This window comes from Mytilus californianus, unplaced genomic scaffold (assembly GCF_021869535.1).
Source record: "Mytilus californianus isolate M0D057914Y unplaced genomic scaffold, xbMytCali1.0.p SCAF_2, whole genome shotgun sequence".
NCBI classification, from domain to species: domain Eukaryota; kingdom Metazoa; phylum Mollusca; class Bivalvia; order Mytilida; family Mytilidae; genus Mytilus; species Mytilus californianus.
The window spans coordinates 86,422,277-86,437,536 of NW_026262668.1; the positions used below are offsets into that span (position 1 = coordinate 86,422,277).

General features: G+C 33.3%; 1 protein-coding gene across 1 annotated transcript; it reads left to right on the forward strand.

The window, feature by feature from the left end:
• Positions 1 to 1,547: 1,547 nt before the first annotated feature.
• LOC127727712 (partner of bursicon-like) lies at positions 1,548 to 12,575 on the forward strand. The gene is made up of 3 exons (XM_052234827.1): positions 1,548 to 1,590; positions 11,407 to 11,657; positions 12,401 to 12,575. Exons 1-3 carry the CDS (start codon positions 1,548 to 1,550, stop codon positions 12,548 to 12,550), a joined length of 444 nt encoding a protein of 147 aa, XP_052090787.1. The 3' UTR covers positions 12,551 to 12,575.
• The last annotated feature ends 2,685 nt before the right edge of the window (positions 12,576 to 15,260 follow it).

The following is a 15,260-nucleotide window of genomic DNA, read 5'->3' on the forward strand; positions in this document are numbered from 1 at the left end:
TGATGAGTTAAGCCATTTTCTGCTGATTTTTATAGTTAGTTCTTATGTTGTATCATAACACCACGGTTCTAGTTTAGGGAAAGGGTTTGGCACCAGCAAACATGTTTAACACTGCCATATTCTGTATGTGTCTGTCCCAAGTCAGGACCCTGTATTTCACTGGTTGTCGTTTGTTACTGTATAACGTATTTGTTTTCGTTTATTGTTTTGTACATAAATCAGGCCAATAGTTTTCTCGTTTGAAGTTTAACTTTTGTGATTTTGGGGCCTTTTATAGCTTACTATGCAGGTGGGTTTTAACTCATTGTTGAAGGTCGTTCGGTGACCTATAGTTGTTAACATCTACCTCAGTTGGTCTCTGGTGGAAAGTTGTCTCATTGGCAATCATACCACATCTTCTTATTTTTATATTAACTATCAACTTAGGTTAACATTAATTCATCTTCAGTATCATACAATTCATATCAAAACCAATAAACAAATGGTATACTTATATTTGAACATCAAAATGATCCAAAGAACAACCATTTCCAGCTATTATTTTAAGAGACAAAGATCTTAGTTTCAATAGATATAGGAAGATGTGGTATGAGTGCCAATGAGGCAACACTCCATCCAAGTTGCAATTTAGAAAAGTAAACCATTATAGGTCAAGGTAAGGCCTTCAACACGGAGCTTTGGCTCACACCGAACAGCAATCTATAAAGGGCCCCAAAAAATGACTAGTGTAAAACCATTCAAACGGAAAAACCAACGTTCTAATCTATATAAAAACGAGAAACGAGAAACACGTATGAACTACATAAACAGACGACAACTACTGTAATCAGATTCCTGACTTAGGACAGGTGCAAACATTTCCAATGGGATTAAACGTTTTAATGGTACCAAACCTTCTCTCTTTTCTGAAACAATAGTATAACATCACAACATAGAAAAACACACAAAAAATGTAAATTAACACACAATGAACGAATAAATTTGACCTGTGACACCTGAATGCAAATACACAGTTAGTGTAAAATTACAAGGGATAAATAATTAAAGTCAAAAGTAAATAAACAGGTTTAAACAAAGTTAAAGTATGATATGACTGTGAAATGTCAAACAATTTTTAGAAAATCATCACTTTTGAAGAAACCTGCGTCATATTATACACAGGTAAATGAAAATAATTTTGTTGTTAAGTATACTTCTTCTTCTGTGTGTATAAAATCTTCCGTTTAGGAATACCAAGAATTTTCTTTAATATCAATAAAACTAACCCAACGTTTTATCTGGCGCCAACCTTCACCCTAATCTGAGACAGTGGTGTAACAATACGACATAAAAGGACACATTATAAAACATTAATTGAAAAAAGGCTCAACTCATCAAAGTATGAATACTAACAGATTTTAGACAAAAGATATACCACGAAAACCAAATTACCAAATAGTTAAATTATAAACCACAGAAAAAAAAACACTTCTCTACGAAATGTGCTGGCCAAATGACTAAAATACGATGAGCCTAAATACATAAATTGAAAGCACTTCAAAATTTCAATGGATTCAGTCGAAGATTTATTTGGATCAAGTGTTCCAAGTGGTAAGTGTTGAAGTCCTGCCTTGGAAAGTGTCACGGACGCCATCACGAGTCGGTTAACCGTTATGGAATATCTGTGCTACAGATGACCACGGATATGTTTCTATTGTCGTGACCACAATCCCGTCATCTTTTCTTCTATTATGAGATCAGAATTATCACCGAATTTGCACTTACTATGTCCACTTGGTGGTATTTTCCACCTATTTTTAAATTCTCGTGGAGAAATACACGTATACAAAAACTTCCAAGAATCCGGTTTATAGACTGTATTATATAAAATGATACAATCTACTTCATAAAATTAAGATTTTTTTTAGATTAAATCTTAGTTGTCCCTAACGCAAAACACAGTTCAACATTGAGTCCTTTTAAAAGTCTTTTCAATTAACATCGTGATAATTTTTTTATCCTCTTATGATACAAAAGAAAGTGTTTGGTGTATCCATTTGTAACGCGAAATCACTACACGCATGTGTAAAAAGCAAGGATTAGTGCTTTCATTACTATCCTTCATCTCAAAGTCACATTGATGCCATCACCATTGAGCAAAAACTGTTAGCTCCTTTTTATTATCTGTTATTCATTGTATATTTTCAATAAAATTGAGAATGCAAATGGGGAATGTGTCAAAGACACAACAACCCGACCAAAGAGCAGAAAACAGCCGTAGGCCACCAATGGGTCTTCAACACAGCGAGAAAATCCTTTAAATGTTCATTTGTGTTCCCAAATAAAAAAAAAAGTGTGACTTGTATAAGATTTCCTGGTGGTAATTGTTTTAATATTTTAATTTATACACACTCACATTTACCACACACTTTACGAAAATATGATTCATTTTGCATAATTAATATACAGTCGGGGAAAACAACCCATATCAACATATACTGGAGGAAAAATCTCTATTGAGGGCACCTCGTAATCCCTATTGAGTGCCATTTTCAGAAACTTTGACTGGAAAGGTCATCAAATGCGCAAAGGTCTATAATTGAAGCATCTCTATATAGGATTGGTTTTTTGTTTGCTTAACATCCAGTGAAAAATATATCGTCCATATTCAGGACGAGAAAACAAATTACGATATATCCAGTAGGCAAGTTTTGCAAAGTAGGTCGAACATGCCGAACGGGGGTTGAGGGGCGGGGGATGTGAATTTGACATCAACTGGATAATGAAAATGTCGGATAGTTGTTAAAATGTTTCCCAACAATCATGCCAGTCACTATCAAAACATCTACTCTTTGCCGAAAATCCCAAAATAAGAACATTTTTTTACATTGAATTTCGCTCTCCCAATTTTATAAGATACAAAAATATCAAGGGTAATTATCCTTTTTGAAAATCTTAATACCTGGACAAACAGATTATGTGGTTAAGAACGTGTTGATGCACACGGAACGTTATTACACACTTTATATGTTTTTTTTCTTTAAGCTGTGGTGTAAGCTTGGAGTTTAATACTGAAAAGTACGTAACCTGATAATATAGAAGTAATGCCTTTTTACATTATAATAGATGACGTTGATATTTTTTCTATGTTTAGTTGGCTCCTTAAAAACCAGTGTCCAACGAAATAATTGAAAAAGACCTAAGGACGATGTAAACAATTCGTCCAAAGTGAGTAAGACGCAAATAAATCATCAAACTTAACAGGAAAACATATTCTTTTCAGCTTTTTATTGAAAGGAATCATTACAATAATATTTCAATAACTATATTGTTTTTGTTTCCGTTCAGACAGACGACCAAATAATATGTTCTTGCAATTCATTGTTACCGATCCGTTCCTCATCTTTGAAAGTTTGGTTCCTCTAGGCAGAACTTAGGTTTATTAGCAAGTGAAAATCTTTTCTTTTTACGTACATGTTGTTTTCTTAACATTTGATGTCTGCTATGATAGCTTGGAGTTTAGCACTCACAATAGGTTTTCTCTTTCAAAAATTATTTACGGGTTTCATTAAGTCCTGAAAGCCAGTAGACTGTCTGTCTTTAAGCTCACAGTTATATCTAAATAGAAGTAAGCAAACAAACAAGACAGTATGAAACCGACATTTTGTTATAATCATATAGTTCGATATAAATTATAATTTCAAAAATTTTGTTGACGTGTTTTTTCATCTGAAATGCCTCATGTTCGGATTTCATTACTCGATGAAGAGACAAGAAGACATAGCTGTATGAAGACATGACAATTTCTTTTATCAAAAGGTCGAATAATATAATATTGTGTAGTTTTAGATTGTCTGTAGATTGTTTTTCTTAAAGGGATGCAGGTCAAGAGGTCATTAGAAGGAGTAAAGTTTAGATTTGAAGTCGCGGTTTATTATTATTCAACAGATGCTTTATGAAGCAGTCCTAGTATTAGTTCGAAGAACATTTCCGAGAGTGTAAACAGTTATTTTGCAAAAGCTTTCGGATTTTTTTGGATCCTCAATGCTCTACAACTTTGTACTCTATTTGGCCTTTTAACTTTTTTTATTCGAGCGTCACTGATGAGTGTTTTGTAGTTGTAGACGAAACGCGCTTCTGTCGTTCAAAATTTCAAGCCTGGTATCTATGAAGAGTTTCTGAAATATTTTTCGACGATTTTTACTGGCGTTTCCTCCAACTGGTCAGCTTAAGATCAAGTCGAAGAATCGAATTATCCCACACATTTTACTCGTTTCCTGCTGATACAACTTACAAGGATGCACCAAATAACTATAAATAATTGGCGTTATCTATGCTGAAAATCAGTACTAGAAATGTAGGTTTTAATCCGGTAATTAGTAAGAATTTCCTAAAGGGGATCCACCTAAGAATTTATGATTTTTATTCTGATTTCAAACCACGACAATGATGGGTTTTGATTAAGATCTTCTTGGTGAATACACTGAACTAATTGTGTTTATATGTTGTATGAATGTACACCATGGTCTACACTCATTTGTTATTTTGTTGCCCATCTTATTTCCAAGGTAGCATCCACAGTTAAACTGAATTTAGCATGGTCTCCACGGGACAATTTAAACAGATATTTCCTGGAAATAATATGTAACGACTTTATGCGTGATTGTTATATGATGGTCTTCATCTATGAAAGCTAGGTTCCTTCGTGCAGAAGTTTTAAAAGTTTGTAAGCAAACCAAAATTAAAAAGAGGTAGGGCCAACTCCTCCTGTATTTGTTTCACTCACAGGGTCAAAATCTAAAAGTTTTCAACCCCCTTGAAAGATATAGAAAAGTATATATTACATACTTTAAATCTATTGCATAAAATCGTAGTCTGAATTACATGTTGCTGTTTAAAGCATTTTGATACAAAATAGCAAATTGTACAGTTTTCGTCAAATGCTTCGAAGGAAAAAGCTAACTAAAATGAACTATTTTGTATCCTAAAGACAATTCATACCTTCAATTCCAACAGTAATTTGAATTTGTTTAAATATGCTATTCTTTTTCAAATTCACACGAACCTCGCCAAAAAAATGGGATGACCTAAGTTGCTCCGAAAAGGTAATCAGATCCCTGCATATCCCGTTGTATATATCTTTACATGTGAAAAAAATAAAATAATTACGATTTTGCAGCTGAAGATGCGGTCACAGTATTATGCTTATTTTGTCGTTTTGGTGCGATTTTTACTTTACATATCGAGACAAATTGATCTTTACTGAAAATTAAATCCGAATAACTATTATGTCATTAAAACGAAATGTTCAAAGAAATACCATATGATTTTGAAACAAAATTCTTAGGGGAGTTTTTCGAGAACTTGCAACTTAAAGCATAAAAAATGCAATTTTTGGTTCAATTAACGTACATTAAGTACAATTATAAATCTATTGGATAATGTTTCAATTGTTTGTATCACTTGAAGTATGAAGGCTACATGATTCATTTCAATTACAAATTGAAAACAACACTTTATAAGTTTCATGCGTCCGAAGCGCTTTTCTGGATTTACCTTCATCAGGAACCATGCAAGGATGTATAAGAACCGAAACAGTTGAAGACCTATATAAATAAAGTGGACATAAAGATAATAGCCAAATATATCTAAGATCAACTTTGCCTGAGTTGAAACATTAGCAGTTCAATTACGTATACTTCGACATAACAAGGATACACCAAATACGATGACATATTTTGGGTTTCCATGCTCGTAATTACTTAAAAGAAGGTTTCAATCTACCGAATCATAAATCTCATATAATGAATCTATCTTTTTACAGCTCCAGTTTCCGACAGATTTCAAAATGCCTTGGGTTTTCTGTAAACCAAACAAAGTTATATTGGTTCGTAACTCTACAGGTCTTTATGCAATCATTTCTATCAGTTTTCGCCATTTTTTTAAATGATAAATTTAGATGATTGAAACTTGTTTAATTGATTTTAATGACTGAACCCTTAATCAATTATCATATAATCCAAATAAGTAATATTTTCAAAAATTCACTACCAGCAGTAAAATGGGGCAGTAGAATCAAAATTTTAAAGTTAATGACCGAATCAACTAGGGCAGTTTTATGTATGTTCTATTTTCTTGTTGATATGTGTTTTTTTTAGAATGATTGAGTAATTCTATTATCACAATTAAGTGATAGTTTTCATGATTTTGTACAAGTTTATTGTTAAGGAAATCTTGTCAGTTGTAACTTGAAATTCCCATAAATGATTGTAGGCCATGAATATTTTTTTCAATCGCCGCCCATTACGTGGACAACTAATGAATGTCGAAAACAAGTGACCGAACAACACATAGATTCAAGAATGCGCATAAGTTGATTATCAATGCTGTTTGGTCACAACTTTATTGAATATTTGAGTTTTTAGATTAGATATTCTCTCTGTTACATTGGCTTGTAAAAAAAGTAGAAAATGCAAGAAACTATATCTTTTTTTACTAGCTCATACTTCATTTTGATGCTTTACTGTATTATCTGACACACTAACGATTTAGTTTCAAACGTTGCATTATGTGTTTGAATGTGACCGAAAACGTTGTTTTTCACTTAGTAAATCGCAAACGGTTGTGTAACATTTTGCTTTCTCCTTAAAACATACAGCACTTTTTCACTATTTAAGTGAGCAGTATTACTAAGTAGTTGTAAACATCTGACATACACATTTTTTCTTATTTGTTCCGCCTTTTTATAAAATAACGTTTTCAGATATTTTGAAGTTGAATTGAATTTACTTGCCTTCATGATCCGAAACCAGATCCCTTACGAGCCGATTGCAATAATTGACCGCCGTAGCATATTTATTCACGATCATTTGTCTGGAGTGACGGTCGTGATTTAGAGATTCCCGCGTTTGATTGTGCATGCATGGTACACAAATTTAACAATTTATTTGAAAAAACGGATAATCTTTTCATTAAAATCATACGCTTTATGATTTTTTTCATGACAATATTATTTTCCGACGTTGAAAAGGGAGGTGAAATATAGGCTTTCAGGAGACTTGTCAGTGATAGCCTTTTTTCATATTTTAACGTTTTTTTATTTGGAAAATTTTGATTGTGTCTGTTAAGTTAATTGACAACCTCTATGCCTTAGTAAGCTATCCACATATTATATACCTGTCTATCGTTGAAGCCTTTTAATCTCTAAATGCATTTTGGTATTTTGTCGTCGCGTTACTGTCATATACACCTTATCGCTATTTGTCCGCCATTACTGCACATCACACAAGTTCCCGTAAAATTTTGACGTCATAATAGAAAATATCTGACGCCACAATGGAAAAGTGATTGTTGTCTGACGTCAAAAGTTCGAGCGGGACTGATTCTCGGGTCAAGCGGGATTAGCGATAAGGTGTATTGACATATACCCCCCCCCCTTTTTTTACATTACTGTAGATAGTTGCTTCTACTTGACCTTTACAACACTATTTCCGTCTGTATTTTTAATATGCATTAATGTCGACGAAATTTAGTAATCCTTCAAACGCCAGTGTCACTGACAGAGTTAGCTATCCATGTTAGTCCCCTTTTTGCTTCAGTATTCCGTATGTTTCATGTAATTTTGGGGCCTACACTTGGCTTCGAACATTCTTCTTAATGCCAATTGTTTAAGGAACAATAATGTATTATCTGCCCATTGATTTGGAATTAAGATATGTCAGAAACATTTCTATTGGATAAAATAATGGAACTATACCTATGTAATGATGGACATCGGATTAAACCCACCTTACCATTTGTACGTCATCAAATCAAGCGATTATATAGTCTGCATTATAAAGTCAATAAATCATCTTCTTATTATATTATTCACAGGGAGCATATCAGAAACGCGAGTGCACCTTGTCAGAAATTGTCTTTTATCCATACCATTTCGTTTGGATAGGCTAATTTGTTTATATGGTTTGTATGAACGATTTTTCATTTAGACTATAATACTTGAAAAAGCTTGTCTTACTTAAAAAGATATAGCTTGTCAAATCTTAATTGAAAAGTGTAAATGTACAAAAACGAATATGTTAGAAATAGAGGATTCCTTTACAATCACAGGTAAGTAGTTATTCTAATACTTTCAATCAATTATTTTATGTTCTATTCAATACTTCATTGCCATTAGACACTATAATAAAGTTTATGACAAACAATCAAATAAAAAATAATACAGTTGACTTAATTGTTTCTTCTTTTTGATTAATTATTAATTATTTGGCAAAACCTTTCGGAATTTAGGGTCCTCAATGCTCTTCAACTTCTTACTTGAGTTTGGCCTTTAGAACTTGTTTTATTCGAGCGTCACTGATGAGTCTTTTGTATCTATGATGAGTTTATTTACAACTACCATGTCGAGGCCATTGCTGGTGGAGGTTTCCTCCCCGCGGGTATCACCAGCCCAGTAGTCTGCACCTCTGTGTTGACATGACATATTATTGATATGGTCATTTTTATAAATTAACTGTTTACAAAACTTTAAATTTTTCGAAATAATAAAGATTTTCTACCCCCAGGAAGAGATTACCTTAGCTGTATTTGGCAAAACCTTTGGAAATTTTGAACCTCAGTTTTCTTCAAATTGTACTTAATTTGACTTTTGATTTTTTTTTATTTGTTCGTCACTGATGAGAAGTTGGTAGACGAAACGCGCGTCTGACAAAATTCGAATCCTGGTATCTGTCATGATTTTATTACCAACTTTACGTTAATATACATACGTGTTTTCTAAAATAAATGAAGAACCAACCTAGAGTCAAGAACCTTACAATTCGTGTTGTTTTCATTTCTTACAGCACTTGGTCGACACCTCTCCATGTGGAATATCAGTCCCCGAGGTTATCATCAGCTCAGAAGTTAGTACTTCGGTACTGACATGATTTATAACAAACCTTTCTAAAATTGTCCGTTTATGAATTTTGAAATTATAAAGAAAGTAAGGTTTCAACTCCTACAGGCAAAGTTGACCTTAGATGGATTTGGCTATTTTTTTAAGTATTTGTTGGTCATATAGCTCTTCAACTGTTTCGGTTTTTCATACATCCTCGGCTTTCAAATATTCGGCTTTGAGCGTTCCTGATAAAGGTAAATCCAGAAAAGCGCTTCGGACGCATAACATTATTTAACGTGTGGTTTTCATTTTTTCACGTCTATTTCATTCTTGGGAGAAGGCGTTTTAATACTTGTATGCTTAACTGAAGTATTTCGTTGTTTATGGTTTTTTTTTTATATATTTATCGAGAAGCATATTCTTGATGATTTTTTTAACAACCATTTTGTCGATGCCACTGCTGGTTGAGGTTTCCTACACGAGGTTATCACCAGCCCAGTAGTCAGCAATTCTGTGTTGACATAATATCATTGATATGGTCATATTTATAAATTAACTGTTAACAAAACTTTGCATTTTTCGAAATATTAAGGATTTTCTACACCAGGAATAGATTACCTTAGCTGTATTTGGCAAAACCTTTCGGAATTTTGATTCCGCAATGCTCTTCAACTTCGATATCTTTGAGGAGTTTTGTTTTACAACCACTTTGTCGATGCCACTGCTGGTGGTTACTCCCCGAGAATATCTGTTTGATATGATCATTGATATGGTCGTATGCATAAATTAACAGTTTATAAAACTTTGAATTCTTCGAAAAACTAAGGATTTTCTACCATTGGTATTTAGCAAAACCTTTCGGAATGTTCGGGTCCTCCCAGTACAAATGCAGAATTCCTATTTTGATGATGATGGGTGTGTTTAACGACATTGGCTCTATACTGCTCTCGCACGTTCGGTTTTTATCAGTATGTTTAATAAGTCCAATATTTAAGCAAAACATAAAATGTGCCACCTCCTCGGAAACATGTACTATGAAATTGAGTACTCATCCATGTATAGATGATTCAAATCTGTCAAATGGTTTTACGTGTCTTAAGAATGAGCCATTATTAGTTATTATTGGTATTTCGGTGTTTTCTACTAAATAGGTCGACTGGACAAAAAGGAATGCTGGGTAGAGGCAGCAATTTTGGATTGGCATAGGTCATCTAGTGTTACGTAGTCGCTGTAATTTGCTAATCAAACACGGGGATATATTATGGCAACGTCTTGATATTTCTATATAGATGCCTTCCATGAAATGTTACTTATACGGCTGACAAGTGTTATATAATTCGCTATAAAGTTTGTATTCCAACTTTTTTTAATATGGAGAATAAAATATTTACATAACCCAGGTCACGTCGGACTCAAAATTACCGATAGAAACTTCCAAATGAGATATAAAACTCGTTAACTTAGCTTCATGTTATGTAATGTCCAATTTTGAAAATGAGTAAAGTCAATTAATAAGTGAAGGATACACGATTTCTATTGAATAAAAACTCATCAAAGTTACCAGGTTTATTGTTCAGTACGCCAGACGTATGTTACGTCTACACAAGGTCCAAAAGCGGCTCTCGAATCAAAAGAGCTGGAAGGCCAAATCAATAACTATGATGTCTTGATGAGCATTCGAAACAAATACCATAGGTCAATAATACCCTTTTCATGTATATAATATAATCGTAAGCTTATAAGATTCTAAATCAATTAACTAACACCGATATTTCGAGGAATAAGTAGATATGAATAAAATGATGAAACAAAGTAAAAGGAATAATGTATCTGCAAATATAATGATCAAATGACCACTGTTTCAGAAATTTCAATGATATTTCAGATTTAGATTAAACATTTCATGAAATTTTATTTGACTTAAAAGTACTTAATTCTTATTGTTGATTGCTTAATAACTAGTGTTAAATATTTTATGTATATTCAAGAGAACAAATGAATCAATTTGGTATTTTCTACCAAGCAGGTCGACTGTAAAAAAGGAATGGGAAGGGCAGAAATTTTGGATTGCAATAGGTCATCTATGGATCCTCTGAGGGTTATTGCAAGGGTTTCTCCTCCGTAGCATGGTAATCGGATATGACATCCCATTCCGACCAGACATGACATCACATTTTTACATCCCGCACAGTAAAACGCACGTCCCTTTTAGCACAGGTTTTTCAACAGGACAGCAGAGGACAAATCAAGACGACCATATTTCTATGCCGATAAAGTCATCAAAGATACCAGTGACGCTTGAATCCAAACAGGCCAAATCGATATCAAAGTTGAAGGGCATTGAAAACAGAAAAAAAGCTTTTCATTGCTACTCGCAGCTGACATTTTACAATATCAATTTGTAGAAAACCTGATAACCAGTACCTATATCAATGTCTTATAAGTCTTAAATTAATATTTACATATTTTTAATACGCAGATAAAAATGTGGACTAAGCAAACCTTCTCATTCACCTGAAATATTCTAGAACTTTTTGCTCTTCTTTCAGATATGTCACCAATAAGAACACTGCTTCATATAATTTGTGTTATACAAAGTCTACATGTAGTATTCTCTGAAAATGAAAATATATGTGCGCATAAGGAAACGGAAATGACCATAACACGAAGTATTGAAGTTTCTCTGGGAGGTAATATCGGAAGTGTAGACTGCACAGGCAGGGTTACGGTTAAGCAATGTGAAGGCACATGTCTGTCCAAAGCAAAACCAAGTGGGAACAGCGAAACGGGAATGGAACGGGTAAATATATATCAAATTATGACTTTCGAAATTTATACAAATACCGCTTACAGTCCCTAATCCTAACCTTGCATTTGTTTCGCCCACAGGTTCAAATCTACTAGGATTTACTTAAATATTAATTGTTGTTCTATTAGTAAAGAAATTATCTGTATGAATTAAAGGAGACGTTGGATAGACGTCAATGAGACAGAAACTCAACGACAAAATAAAATAAAAGAAGGGTAATTTAATAACGTAATTTTGACAAAGGTCTCCTCTACATTACTTCAGTTAAATGTTTGTCATAAGGGTATCAGTTACACTTCAGTCTCACTAGTTACAAACTGGCTTAACTATTAATGACACCAGATATCCTTATCCGAAACCGCAGAGGGATCCGAACCCCGAGGAGCAATTAATGAAAAGTTTGTAACGGTGGGTGAGTAAAATCTGGATCCGATTCTCACGGAGGAACATTAAATCGGATCCAGATTTTACTTCCCCACCGTTACAAACTTTTCATTAATTGCTCCTCAGGATTCGGATCTCCCTCCTCGTTTCGGATCGGGATACCTGGTGTGATAATGCTTGATTTTTATTGTTTAGATTCGACTTGTTCTTTAGATTTTAGCGTGATCAATATCAATCATTTGTACTGTATCATTTTATTTATCTATATATTAAAAAACAACTCTATTTTGAAATCAAAGCATATTTAATACTTTCCCGTTAAAGTATGAGATTTTTTTCTTATTTTACAGACATGTCAGTGTTGCAGGGAAACAGGACTTACGAGTAAAACTGTTATTTTAGACGAATGTTATGATGGCACAGAATTAATTGCAGACTTTAAACCAACGACTTCAGTAACAGAACCTTCTGGTTGTTCCTGTTTACAATGTAGAAACTAATGTAAAATTATCCCCTTTAAATAAAATGTCACTGGATATTTGTTTGTATTTGTCCGTCTAGATAAAATGAGTTTCAGTGTCATAGTATCAGCGAAGTTACAATATCATGTATATGATATTTTATCCTCGGGATCTTTTTTAGTACAAATTTTAATCCGTTTTTATTTTTTTTTGAGACGTCAAAAATTGTCATACCCGTCCGGCGTTAAAACATTGCATGATAAGTGAGACATTTGATAAACTTTCGGACGTACTTCTTTTACCGCCGAAAACCAAGTTCAATTTATGTCAGCATCCTTCGTTAAATACTACCCCTCCCTTTTTTTAGTTCAGAATATCATAATATGATAGGGTATAGAGTTATGGCAAGCTCAGTTCTAATAAATACTGAACTATGAATAAAGGAAATATTTGGTATACTTCAATAAGACACCAACCCAACAATACAGTAAAATGAAAGTCTTTTAGAGGTAAACATGCGATCTATGACAATAGAAAAGTGTAAACTACACATGGAAACAAAAATACGATAAAAGTGGCCAAAGGAACAATACCCTACAAAACAGGAAAATGAACAATTATTATAGGGAAAGAAAAATCGTCGTTTTAGTCTTAAACTTTGTATGGAGTTTCCCGTGTGAAACTGATATATCTAAATCTAGAAAAAAGAAAATTATTGCTGTTTATTTTAGATTTGTTTACAGGCAGTTAGTTTCCTTGGGTAAAATTCTGCAGTATAATTAGATAACTCTAGATAATTCATGGTAAACATACCATAACGGTTAGTGTTACTACTTTTTTTCTTCTTTTTAATGTGGTTAAGATTAATCTGCATATTGAGTTTGTCTGTGATACATTACAATACAGGAACAAGTCTGTTGTAAAATGGGCGCAATCATTACACATAGGAATACCTGCAATATTTCGATTAACTTTATTGCCAAAACGTTCATAGAATGTGTGAAGGAGAAAAATAATTACTATAATCATTTCATTACAGTTCCAGCAAGTGAATCTTGCATATCTACCTTTTTCTTTACAGAAGAAGGCATAAGTCTAGGTAAACATGATTTATCTATTAGTTGTTATTGGCTTTGGACTATCTGTCAGTAACTGCAAGTACTCTTAGATCGGTACTTTGAGGCGTTTGTCTTTATGTCAGTGTGTTTTGTGCTTCGTGTCAATTAAATGAGCCAAGAAATTTCAACTGATTTTTACAGTTTGTGTTCTTAAGTTGGGCTTTACACATTTGTCCCAAGTAAGGAAAGGACTGAGCGCTCACAAACATGTTTAACACCGCCTCTTTCTATATGTGTCTGTCCCAATTACGGAGTTTGTAATTTAGTGGTTGTCATTAGTTGCTGTCTGTCATATATGTTTTTCGTTTATTGTTTTGTCATAAATCGGGCCGTTTGGTTGGGATCTTTTATAGCTGACTATACTGTATGATGTTTGCTCATTGTTGAAGGCCGTGTGGTGATTTTTAGTTGCTAAAATTGATTAAATATAATAGTACTGAAATATAACTGTCATCTGAATTGAAAAGATCATCTCAAAAGTATGTAATTTATCTTAGCCATCCAAAGAGGGTTTTACATTTGTATCCCTTGGTTCGATAGCTTCCTTGTTAACAGAGACCCTCTATTAAGGAAATCATGGTAGGAGACACAAGCACTGACATAAACTGTATCAACTAGGAGATATATACTTCATTTGTAGACGCTGCTGTAATGTTTCTACACAGAATTGGAAAGGTACCAAAAGGAAATTTAATGTTTTTCGTAAAGTTAAATTCAGATCAACCCTCGATAGATTTCAATTTTGGGATTTCAATCTAAAATGGCTTTTCTGGTTATTCGCATGTCTCAAAAGCCTAGCATTCGCAGCCAAGTGCTACAATGTATGATAACAACTAGAAATTAACATGATATAATCAACTGAACAAAAAATTAATTCCACAGACCGTTATTTTAAAAGAAAATCGGTCAATGATAACACGAACACAATATAGAACTAAGAGTACTCACAGATATTGATAGCGCCCTCAAGGATCAATAATACATAAAAGGATAACAAAAATTACAGAAATATATGACAGTACAGCAGTCCACACCAGTCTACAACAACCGACTTCCCCGAGAAAAGGACTAACTAATAAAGACAGACATAAACGAGCAAGAAATGATATGGTTTGCCGGACTAGGTACAATTACAAAATGTAGTGGGGTTAACCAGTTAAACCTATACGCGTTAATGTTCTCTCTCGAGACAGTAAAACACACAATAAAAATAGCTGCACAGCTCAGCTACCAACACACCTTATATAACAGAAAAAAAAAGATGGAACATAGTTTGGAAAGGATAAAAAAGTAAAATTATTAGAATACTGCAATACGTCCCCTGAATGTGTTTCACTCGCGGGTCACAAACAACAAGTTCATAAAAATTAGTGTTAATATTGAAGTCTAAATAATACGACAAATTTTAAAAGATTTTTTATTGTGTAAACGATTGAATTAAGTACACACAGAAGCAAACATCAATCAATTTGAACCTTACAAAGTTTATATTTGAACCTTACAAAGTTTATATTTTCGACAAACTTTTGGTTTAAAATATCATTCTCATTCAATTTTTAGACACTACTCATAATTTGCTGAAATAAAAAATAATGTATTTTTTAAGCATTCTTTAAGAAATTATAAATCAA